The sequence below is a fragment of the Trachypithecus francoisi genome, unplaced genomic scaffold (genome assembly GCF_009764315.1).
Source record: "Trachypithecus francoisi isolate TF-2019V2 unplaced genomic scaffold, Tfra_2.0 Lachesis_group10, whole genome shotgun sequence".
Lineage (NCBI taxonomy): Eukaryota > Metazoa > Chordata > Mammalia > Primates > Cercopithecidae > Trachypithecus > Trachypithecus francoisi.
In genome coordinates this window covers 66,726,597-66,739,097 of record NW_022681455.1, presented here as the reverse complement: position 1 = coordinate 66,739,097, position 12,501 = coordinate 66,726,597, and the positions used below count along the sequence as shown (strand labels likewise).

At 34.1% G+C, this 12,501-nt stretch overlaps 1 protein-coding gene across 1 annotated transcript in view; it reads left to right on the top strand.

Moving 5' to 3' along the window:
- Positions 1-9,713, top strand: part of LMBRD1 (LMBR1 domain containing 1) — a 129,778-nt gene extending 120,065 nt beyond the window's left edge. The window contains exons 15-16 of the mRNA XM_033217561.1: positions 8,976-9,067; positions 9,246-9,713. Coding sequence (XP_033073452.1) covers positions 8,976-9,067; positions 9,246-9,359 — 206 coding nt within the window. The 3' untranslated portion in view covers positions 9,360-9,713. The remainder of the gene's footprint in view (positions 1-8,975; positions 9,068-9,245) is intronic.
- The last annotated feature ends 2,788 nt before the right edge of the window (positions 9,714-12,501 follow it).

The window sequence follows — 12,501 nt, the reverse complement described above, 5'->3', positions numbered from 1 at the left end:
TCCAAACGTGTGTGCTCTCTTTTTTCCTCTGAATTCCCATAGCACATATACTTTTTATAACATTACCTTACTCTCTCTCAGTGTATAGTCTTTATATATCTTATCTCTATTCTACCTTTTTATAGAAATGTAAGTTCCTTAAAGATAAGAAAATATCTTTGTCTACCTTAAACATTTGTAGAATTGAACCACTTTTTAAAATTTGTTCCTTTGTCTTTTCTCTTTTTAAATAGTATTATTAAAGTAACATAAGATGTTAGTATGCCTAATATTTTCTAGCTTCTTGCTCACTTTATCTGTTGGATGAAACCCATTGTATTAACCGGAAAACTTCCTTCTGGGAACCTACTGACTTCCTGTTTTTATTTGGATTAATTCCTTTCTGATTCTGCTGCTCAGCTTTACAAATCATAATTATATATAATAATGCTACAGTTTCTGTCCATTAGACTTCTGATGCATTGTAAATCATATCTTCTTTTTTGATGAATTCTCCCAAGCCCTTTGTTTTACTAGGGTAAAAATTAAAATTCGTTATATGAAATACATATCTGAAAAGTACTCATATATCTGAAAAGTATTCTGTCCTCACAATTAATGGATAGTTTGGTTGTGCTTAGAATTCTACATGAGAAGTCATTTCCTCTTAGAACTTTAAAGGCATTATGTTATCTTCTACTTTCATTTTAACTGGTAAGAAATCTAATGCCAATTTATTTTTTCTTCTGAAGCTACTTTATGGTTTCTTTCTATTTTCTCTTTTCTCCTTGGGGAGTTCTTTTTTATTATTTATTGAATATCTTCAGTTGATCATTTGTATTATCTCATTTTCATATTTTCTGCCTACCATTTGCTCTATATTCTTTGGTATGTATTCAGCTTTGTCAACCATATTATGAATTTTAATTTCATATAATAGAATGTTATTTTCCCTGAGTATTTTGTTGTTCTGATTGTTCTTTTCAAGCATCCTTATTTTATGGATGTAATATCTTTAATACCTGAAGATACTAAACATTTTTCTTAATGGTTTCCTTTAAGTAAAATTATAATTTTGGTTATCCTAGTACAGTTATTTATCTTGTTTTCTTATTCCCTCATGCTGATAGTTTTCTACATATATTTGATGATCCGTTCACATTTATGCTAACTTGTATTTAAATATCAGGAACTGGGAAGCCTCATTGCTGGTAACTGTGCATGCGTCCGGGACCTCTTGATCATCATATTTTAAAATAAATGGGAGGAAAACCATCTGTTTTACTGGAGACCTTTTAAATGTGGCCTTCCATCTTCCAGATTATGGTTGGAACCTCTCATCAACTGATGGTTCTACTTCCATTCTCTTTGCTGATAAAGGATTGCTCCTCTCTTTATTCCTATACTAGAACGGTAATGAGGTCCTGAGAAGGATAAGAAACAAATGACTGTGCTAAGTCTGTTATCTTGAACCAGAAAGCTGTGTTTTCAACAGGTTAAAATTGTTTTTTTTTTTTTTTTGTGGTTAAATACTATACATTTCTGGTCTTTTATTTGACAATAAGTTTGTGTTAATAACCTCATTTGATTTGATTGTAGTAAACCCATAAGATGTGTAGCACAATAGTAGAGTGATGAGATAGAATTATTTCTAAGAAGTGCCATACTTTGGTCTCCAGCATCTATATTTAACTTCGTATAACTGAACAGAGAACAGCCCAAGAATCTAATGCCGCCCAAATGGCAGCTTATTAATTTACCATAGAAAGTTTAGCAATTAAATAAACTAGGTGATCAGGGTTAGTGAATTATCACCGGAGAGAAAGAATTTGCATGGAAAATCAAATGTATAGTCATATGATGTCTAGGTAAACATGAAGTTAGAAAGAGGGCCTCGGCCGGGCGCGGTGGCTCAAGCCTGTAATCCCAGCACTTTGGGAGGCCGAGACGGGCGGATCACGAGGTCAGGAGATCGAGACTATCCTGGCTAATATGGTGAAACCCCATCTCTACTAAAAATAAAAAAATCTAGCCGGGCGTGGTGGCGGGCGCCTGTAGTCCCAGCTACTCGGGAGGCTGAGGCAAGGGAATGGTGTGAACCCGGGAGGCGGAGCTTGCAGTGAGCCGAGATCCGGCCACTGCACTCCAGCCTGGGCGACAGAGCGAAACTCCGTCTCAAAAAAAAAAAAAAAAAAAGAAAGAGGGCCTCAGTGATCTTATTGGCTGGTATCTAGCTGAGATAGCCTGATGTCTTGTGTCTATTGTCAAGCAAGATTGTGATACAGACTGGAAAATTGAGTATTGATCAGAGCATCATTTTTCTTGGATGTTGCTGGAGATCCAGAAAGTCTCCTGATGTTGAGGTTCTTTTCCTGGGTGACATTGCAATTGTGTTGATAGAAGTTTAACTAAAATAGTATAGAAAAATTAATTAGCTGTGTGCTTTCTCAGTTCTCCAGTATCTACAGCAAAGCCAACCTAAATAATTTTGTGAAACTTCTCAGCTACTCACAAATTATTGCTTAAGGTGGCTAACTCTGATAACATCAATCTAATCTTTTCTTTCAAATGCAGATTTCTCTCTGAATTCTCAGAAATTTGATCTAGCACCATATACCACACATATCTGTATGTCACTTACAAAGAAACTGATGTTTAGAAGCTAAATGAATTACCTCAAGGGTCTCATAGTATATTAGTGTCAGACTCAACTAAATCTCAGTTTTCTATCTTTAACTTTAATATTTTCTTGTATATCCATTTAAACTACTTTTATCAAAAGATAAAGTAATAGAAGACAATTGCTTTATATCTGACTATCCTTGGACAATTACAACCAGCAGCTAGTAAGTCTCAGTAATTTAGAGTTCACTGATACAGATTGTGATTATACAATTTCTACATTTTATATACTAATACTTACCTGTACTCCCTTTTAATGAGTGTTATATGGCCAATTAGTAATAAAATGAAATTAGTAACATTCTTTCTTAAAAGGCAAATATATATTTTAGCACCTTGGAAATGCTTTAAGCTTACTTAAATATAACCAGAGCTCAACACAAATTATACTAGTTCTTAAAAATGGCTACTCTGAAACTTATTCTTAAGTGCAAAACATTTGGCAAATATCTTTATTAGCCTGATACAGTTTGTGTATTCTTAACGTATAAGAAAACTGTGTCCTTCAAAATTTCTGTGAGTTTTGACATTCATCAGTTCTCTTCCCCTTTACCTACATCTCCCAGTGAGATTTAACAAAACATTGATTTAACTCTATACCACTTGTTAAATTTTAATATAAATATACAACTTGGGTTTTTGTTATATATTTTCATTTTTTCTGCCTTCCCATTTATTTGGATGTATTTCATTAGTTTCCTAAAATTTTTTACGTGTATGTATTCCATCTGGCAGTAAAACATTAGGATTTTATATCCTAAAAATTTCTCAGATCCCAACTTTTTTCTTCCCATCCCTGAGCTCATTTTTCCAGTTGTATCGTCTTCTAACTTGGTAAACCTCTTTCTGCTTTCAGTCTCCTCTTCTAGTCTGTACTCCACTCATGTTATTCTTTCTTAAAACCATTCGATAAATAATTTGAAATCATGTCACAATAAAATCCAAGCTCCTTACCCTGTATACAGTTAAGATACATATGTTCATTATAAATATTCAATAGTAGCAAGACCCTAATCAGGAACCAATTGGCACAGTCATGGGCAACCAAGAGCTATGAAGTGGCTTCTAAATAGTCCAGGCTTCTAACAGATTTTTTGGTCACTAGTCAAATAAAATGCTTGTTTTAAAATTATTCTCCATGTTACATGAGTTTCCTCAAATGTCTTCTATATATATATACACACACATATGTAACATAAGTCTTTGTTTTATAAAATGCAAATATAGAGTAATTAATTGTAAATTGATTTCAAGTGAAGTTTTAACATGATGGCTCAGTTGTGGCTTAAACAGTAAATGTTTTTAAAATACGTATTTAAAACAAAAGGTATTATTTATTCTACTTAACCAAAGTTACCTTAGTGGCAGTCAAGATGCATTAAAAGTGACATAACAAAGGAAACAGAAAATATATAATATAAAATTTATCAGCTAAATCCTTAAAGACTACTGTTAAATTACAAAAAATAATGGTGTACTTGCATTTCCTATTATTTCTCTGTTTGATGATATGTGAGAAGAGATGAAGGAATGGTGGTAGTAGCAGGATTCAAAAGTCTTTTGATTTTATTCATATGCTTCAGATGCCCCTTTTTGGCCCTTTTAATTCTTATTATTTTTGTATGGCCACTTTCTCATCAGAAAAAAAATTATCTGAGCCTCCCTCCCCCATGTTTAGTTTTCATTGTTAACATCTAATCTTTAGTTTAATTGGAAGTTTAATCTTTAATTCAATTATATGTTCTTTTGAAGAAGAACAGTCAGAAGTTTCTGGAATACTCCTGATTTTAGAACACAATTCCTAAATGAAGTATCCAACAATATAAATTTACTTTGAAGGTAAAACCAAATTCAGAACCTTTATTGTGATTTTCTTAGTTGGATAATTGTAGAAAGAAATCTATAGATCTCCTAGATATCTGTGATTCAGGTGAGCAGCTGGAAGATAGCAGATGGTGAAGAACGGCACCCCCCTCCATTTATTCAGTGTGGAATCGTACCTTGAATAGGAAATATATGTGTGTGCCTTATTAGCAAAAATTTTTATATGGGTATATCCCAGTTAATAGAAACAAAATGATATATATGGACAAAGATGAATATAAAGAGCTTTTACTTATTGTATGGGTGAATTTTTAACCTACTATCATTTTTCAACAACAATGCAGAATGATGGTACCTTTTTATGGTGTTTTAAAAGGCTTGTGTCGAAGTCCACAACCTTTAAAAAAGGTAAACATATAAAATAGTGTGATCAAAAAAATATTGAAGATATGGTTTTGGTGATGGGCAAGAGTCAGAGAGTATAAGCCAATTTAAAATGTCACTAAGTGGATTATTAGATGTCTGGAGAAGAATGATTTGATTTATCTTGCTTCTGCCAGTTCAGTCTCTGTTTTGTTAGCCCTGTTCTGGCCCTGAAATTTCTAATTTAGTCAAGTTCTGACTCCCAAAATATCTTTAAGTATGGAAATGAGTAATAGAACTTTTATTTTTTAAGTTGAGTTTTTCACAGGCTTGTACTTGTAAATTGAAGCTAAAGTAATACTTAAACCATGAATGATACCATTCTTGTTTTTAAAATAATTATGAAAAGGCGTTTTTTTGGGTAGCTCCAAGCCTGTCCCACTCGTCATTTTTGAAACATTCAAATTGGTTATTTAAAGGTGTATTACTATGTAGCAGTGTATCCTGATACTGATAATACAAATTTGAATTTTGCCAAATCCATTTGTGTCTGTTTCAACTGTAGAGACAGAAAAATAATGGGCATGCACAGAGTAGTCATGATATTAGTGACTAACCAATTATTTTCCTACTATTGGACATGAATGTCTGAAATCTCAGGACTTACAACCATTTAAGCAACTGTTCTCTATACCTTGCAGAGGAAAAAGGAAGAAAATTAATATTAAGCCCCACTTTGCATGGGGCTTTTGATATATATATGTCATATGATCTTTATAGCAATTCTGTGGGGAAAGATAGTGATATCCTCTTTTTATAAGTCCACAGGTTCCACAGTTCAGATCTGCCTGTACATATGGCAAAAAAGTGACCAAATGCTATTCACCTGCAAGTCTGTCAGAGTCCAGAGCCTCGGCTCTTTGTTCACCATGCTGGACATTATAGTTATGCTTTAATTTCAATATATATTCAGTTTTGTCATTTTTATACCCTTGGAATCTTGTCAGATTTTAATTTTCGAAAATTAGAAAGTGGGCTATTTAACAATATGAATTTTAAATAAAATAACTGCTTTTAAATTTATTTTACGTCAATAGTCATTGAATATGAATGAATTTGAATACTCCAGTGGTACTTCAGGATACTCAGTATATCTACTGAAAAAAATGACAAATTGAATAGCTGTATCACTGTGAAGTAAGTTCTATAATAAAAGAATAAAATGTGGTGGGAGCACAAAGTAAATGACAAATAAATTTTCTATCTAGGAGTCTCTGCTGTGAGTCTGAACTCCCAGCACCTAGTGTAAAGTTGTAATCATCTATGGTAACTATAGGAGACAGAAATATGTTCAGCTAATGCTGCTTAAAGACTATCTAGTTTTCTTAGAAAACTGTGACTATTCCTTCTAGACTTTTCTGTTGATAAAGAGAAGAAAGACTCTGAAGGGAGCCTTTGGGGTATCAATAGACAGGAATTAGATTGTAGTCCTTGCTCCTAAAAGGAAGAGGTTGCTTCTTTATTCAACTGTGTTTTTTGTTTTTGTTTTTTATCAGAAAGAGACAGGTTTGTTCAGTTTAGTATTGAGCAATTCAGAAGTAAATGTTGAAGTACAGTGGAAGGGTTTAGAGTAGATGAAATTTAGATTATCTGAATCTTTACATAACATATCTGAAGCTTTATATAACAAGTATTGTATGTTTATAAAATATAACTTTAATGCTATTTTCAGAAAACCATGTGATAGGAACAAAAAAAGTGTTATTAGATCCCTTATGTAATAAGCCGGACTGTGTAGCCCTCAGCTCAATTTTATGTTTTGAGATAAAATAACACTTACTTATTGAAGCTGAGAAGAGAGCTCAGAAAAATAGAAATAAAAGGTGTATTTTCTTGATTAGCAATAGGATATGAGATTGGTCTCCTAATTGCATGTAGGATCTTTTTGCCATTGTCCATTTTGAATACAAATATGCAGAAATTATAATTTATTTTGTAATTAACAGACTGAAAAGAAGTTGCTTTGTAAGATAAGGATTTTCTTCTGTAAAACATAAAGGGCTTCTGAAATTTGAAATTTGTGAGGTTGGTATCCTCTATTAGGTGCAGCATATATAATTTTTCACTCAATTACATAATATAGTTGACCCTTGAACAACACGAGTTTGAACTGCATGGGTTCACTTATGCTGGATTTTTTTTTTCAATAAAAGTTGCAGTTGCCTCTCCTGCCTTCTATTCTACTTCCTTCACCTCTTCCACCTCTGCCACCTGAGACAGCAAAACCAACCCCTCCTCCTCTCCATCCTTCCCCTCCCCCTCAGCCAATTCAATGTAAAGAGAAAGAGGATAAAGACCTTTATTATAATATACTTCCACTTAATGAATAGTAAATATATTTGCATTGTTTATGATTTTCTTAATAACATTTTCTTTTCTCTAGCTTACTTTATTGTAAGATCCCAGTATGTAATACACATAGCATACAAAATATGTGTCAATCAATAGTTCGTGTTATCAGTAAGGCCTCCAGAAAACACCAGGCTATTTAGTAGTTACGTTTTGGAGGAGTCAAAAGTTATATGTGGATTTGTGACTGTGTGTGGTGGTTGGCACCTCTAACCTGTTTTGTTTGAGGGTCAACTGTATTATGTTGCCACAGGCCTTTCTGAATGGCTTGAATAAATATTTCCTGAGACATCATTTACTAGGTATGTGTCAATATGTGTAGATGACTTTGTAACTAATGGAAATAATGTATTTGTACAAAACTGTTATGGGGTTTACACAAATATCAAATAACCAGTCTGCTACTTTCTCTTTAAGAGTTACATTTTATTTGAAGGGGAAAAATATATGATTTATTTTTAATTACAGCTGTAATGCTATCTAAAGTTCAAACAGGAATCACATCAGTAAATAGTGATTTTCTTATTTCTTTATAAGAAGTAATCATCCATTCAATAGAAGTCATAAAAAGATAAAGCTGAAAGAAACCTCTCAAGCTTTAGCTGCAGTGAGAATTGATTTCTTAGAAAAGTGTGTTGGGGATAAGAAAATGATAGCACACACTGTAACAGGTTAAGTACTTTGAACTGAAGGATATTGGAAGAGCCCCAGAAGCAAAGTATCCTTTCAACCTTCCCTTGCCCTTCTTTCTTCTGTTCCCCTTTCTCTCCCAAGCAGACCATAGAAACTAGAATTTCTCTTCCCCCAACCATGTCATAGAAATTAGAACCCCACTTTCCCAAAGCCAACCATAAACCTAGAAATATTATTCTAACCTTCCCCTGCCTTTCTATGTAGGGGCTGGCCCTAAAGAAATTCTATGACCTACCTTGTCTGATAGTAGGTCGTAAGACCCTCATTCCAGAAGGAGTTCTGCCCTGTACCTTGAAGGAGGGGATGCTATGTGAAAGACCAAGAAGAATCTGAACATACAGACCTTGCTGGCTTTCCTCCCTCAGTCTGTTACCATTCAGTTATACACTTTTGTCCAATTACTCTCTATTCTTAGCTCTCCATTCTTCATTGACTAAGCATGAAAATACAGTGTTCCCCTGAGTCTTCATTTCTGAAGCCTCCTGTGTCATGAAAAACTGATTAAATAAATTTGTTATGCTTTTCTCTTGTTAACCTGTCTTCTGTTATAGGAGTGTTGGCCATAAAACTTACAGTGGGTGAGGAAAGGTATTAGACCTTTCTGCTCCTACAAGTGCAACTTGATACTAACCACATCTGATTACTTTATTCTTTTTTCTTGATGTTCATCAGGAAAACTTTTTTTTTGTTTTAGGATATGTCTTACACTCCAAGTAAAAATGATTCTTCTATTTCCAATAAAGCAGACTAGCCAAAATAATTTTTTTATACTTAAGATCTGGATTGCATTGGTGGCATTCATTTTTTTAAAAATATGTCATATTAGTTGGCAGTTTTTAACACTACATTAAGGTGGTTGAAAGAGTGGGCTTTGGAGAGAGACCTAAGTTTCAGTCCCATCTCTGACACTTGTTAGCCATATGATCTTGGTCATTAGCTTTGGTTAATAATCTTTTAGAGAAAGTATTAATCATCAGTTTTATAAGAGAACCTATTTCACCATAGTCTTTTATTTGCTTTTACAGATCAGTGTACTGTTACCCGGACATACCTATTCCTTCACAAGTTCTGGTTCTTCAGTGCTGCTTACTATTTTGGTAACTGGGCCTTTCTTGGGGTAAGTACAGATAGCCAAGGCATGATTTCACTTTCTTTTATAAATTATAGTTAAATGTGTAAACTTTTTGTATCTTAGTAGTCCATTTGTATCATGGTACTGTCATTGAATTTTAAAGCATTATTTTCCAAATGATTTTAAATTTGAAAAGTAACACATAGCTTATTTAAATTTACAGGTATTCTTGATTGGATTAATTGTATCCTGTTGTAAAGGGAAGAAATCGGTTATTGAAGGAGTAGATGAAGATTCAGACATAAGTGATGATGAGCCCTCTGTTTATTCTGTTTGACAGCCTTCTCTGTCTTAAAGGTTTTATAATGCTGACTGAATATCTGTTATGCATTTTTAAAGTGTTAGACTGACATTAGGATGAGCTAACTAGCTTTCATCAAAAATGGGAGCATGGCTATAAAACAACTATATTTTATTATATGTTTTCAGAAGTAACATTGTATGATAGATTAACATTTTAAATTACCATAATAATGCTATGTAAATATAAAACTACTGGCTTTGTGAGGGAATGTTTGTGCAAAATTTTTTCCTCTAATGTATAATAGTGTTTGTTTAATTAAAAATCTTCCAGAATTAATATTCCCTTTTGTCACTTTTTAAAAACGTAATAAATCATTTGTATCTGTGCCTTAGGTTCTCCAGAGTGATGTGGAATTTTAAAGTATCTCTCTCTGATTGCCTCCAAATAAAATGTACAATATAGCTGATGAATGTTACTCCCATATGCAACTTGTTTTCAGTTTTCTCCCTAAAATGTTTAGCGCCACTCAAGTAGATTTCATGAAAAGATTTCAAACTCTCCTTAGTGCTATAAGAGCATGGCATTCCAAGATGTGTTATATTGTTCACATGTCAGTCCATTAGATACCTTACAACCCCTACAGTATTTAAGGCATACATATTGTTATAGGTAGCTTTTGTTTTGTATCTGACCTCAAAATTTGTATTCCAGTATAAATGGGGTATTGTCAAGAATAATTAATCCTGAAAAAAATCAGTTTATGGATTAATTTAAGATATATGGCATCATATTTTGGTTTTAGAGATACTTTTTCATTCTAAAGATTTGAAATTTGCAAAAGATATAATGAAAACTGTATGACATCAGGGTATTTTGAACACATTCTGGATAGTGAGAAATAATAAAAAAAAAATACTAGTTTACTAGCATAAGCACATTAGAACTCACAAAAAAGTATGTATTATGATCCTTGAGGTAAAATATCATTAAGTTTCTGAAAAAAGGTTTAGGAATTAACAACTATATCCAAGTTAATTCTTCTCTCCTTTAATTTTTGTGCCATTTTTCTCTGTTCTGATTCTTTGTCTCTCTTGATAAACCTTCACAGCTTTCATATTTGGCTTCTGCTTCTGCAACTACCCTTTAGCATTATTCACCAGGATTTCATTCCCTTCTGTTCTTATTTTACTTTTTTTTTTTTTAAGATGGAGTTTTGCTCTTGTCGCCCAAGCTGGAGTGCAGTGGCACGATCTCAGCTCACTGCAACCTCCCCCTCCTGGATTCAAGCAATTCTCCTGCCTCAGCCTCCTGAGTAGCTGGGATCACAGGCACGCGCCACCACGCCCAGCTAGTTTTTGTATTTTTAGCAGAGATGGGGTTTCACTATCTTGGCCAGGCTAGTCTTGAACTCCTGACCTCATGATCCACCCACCTTGGCCTCCCAAAGTACTGGGATTGCAGGCGTAAGCCACAATGCCCAGCCTTATTTTACATTTTCTTTGTGGACAATCTCACTTACCCTTGGCTTCTATCTATACTACGTATTCGTAAGCTCTGAACTTTGACTTACCTTTTAGCTAGAAATTACTGCTTCAACTGCAACATTTTGAAAATTGAAGTATTCATTTTTGGGGGGGGCAAACTAAGCCTTCTTCTGCATTCATTTTTTTGACAAATGATACCAGCAGACACTTGATTGCCTAAACAAAAAAATCAGGTAGATCTCCATATCTCTAGTGTATAACTGACTCATCAAACAATCATGTCAATTTCTACTTCCTGTCTTTCCATTTGTCCCCTCTTCTCCACTTTCTATTTTATAGGCTGAATGGTGTCCCCTTACAGTTCATATGTTGAAGACTTGGACCCTGGTACTTCACAGAATAATACTGTATGTGGAGATAGGGCCTTTTAAAAGTAATTAAAGTAAAAGGCTATTGGATGAAGCCCAAATCCAGTATGACTGGTGTTCTTATAAGAAGGGGGAGAGACATCTAGAATGTATATGTACAAAGAAGAGGCCATGTGAGGATACAATGAGAAGACAGTGGTCTGCAAGCCAACAGGAGAGGCCTCAGGAGAATCCAGTGTTGTCAATGCTTTAATCTTGAGTCTCTAGCTTCCAGATCTGTGAGAAAATAAATTTCTGTTGTTTAAGCCACTCGGTCTGTGGCATTTTGTTATGGCAGCCCAAGCAGACTGATAAACTCTGGTTCTTGAAATTCCTCACTGGACTTTCTGCAAAGTCTTGACTCCTTTCAGTCTTTTCTGAACATTTAAAATACAAACCTGATTATTTCATTTCTTTACTGCAAGAAGCTTTCAGTTATTTTAGAATGAGCTCCATAAGCCTTCATGAGATAGATAAGGCCTTTCTGGTGTGCATCTCTTCTGACTCCAAGTTCCCCTGCCATCCCCACACCAGTTATATGAGGCAGCTAACAAATGGCTCCTATTACTCACATGGCTATGAGTCTTCACATCCCCACTCTGTTGAACTATTCCTTCTGCTTGTGATGCCTGTCCCTTCCTTTTGTCTCCTAAGAAAATCCTTATTCTTCAAGTCTCAGCCTTAGAATTATCTCCCTAGGTCCCTCCTCCCCTAAGTTGCCCAGACACAGGTGCTAGCTTTTTCCTATCCACATGGCACCCTGTACGGTATGTTGTGATTTATTGCCTTCATGTCTGCCTCCACTAGACTCTAAGTACTTAAACACAACATGTAGTTTTTCAACTTTGTCCTTGGTGCCTAGAATAGCTTCTTACACATGGAAGGTATTCAGTTGACAGGTGAATTTGGTAGAAAGAAGCCTTAAGCTCGTCTACATGGTTTAAGCATACAAAAACTATTTTGATTAAGGAGGAATATATATTTAACCTGTTTTTGAGGTTTATTTTGAAACCCTGAAGGTTAGAAGTATTATATTTGTCTTGAATACTCCATATACTTTACTTTTAGGAATGTTTTGTTGGTTTCTGTCAGACCAACTTCTTAGCTTTTGATTTTGCTAGTTGTATTTTTTAAATATATTTTTTCGCCCTAGATTCTATAAACTTTCTACATATTTAGAAGCTTACTTTTATTCTAACACTAAGGTATTTTTTTCTCCCAGTCATATGGAATGCCTTTATTAACTTTGTATTTTCATGAAGCTGATTTGTTATGAATTCCACT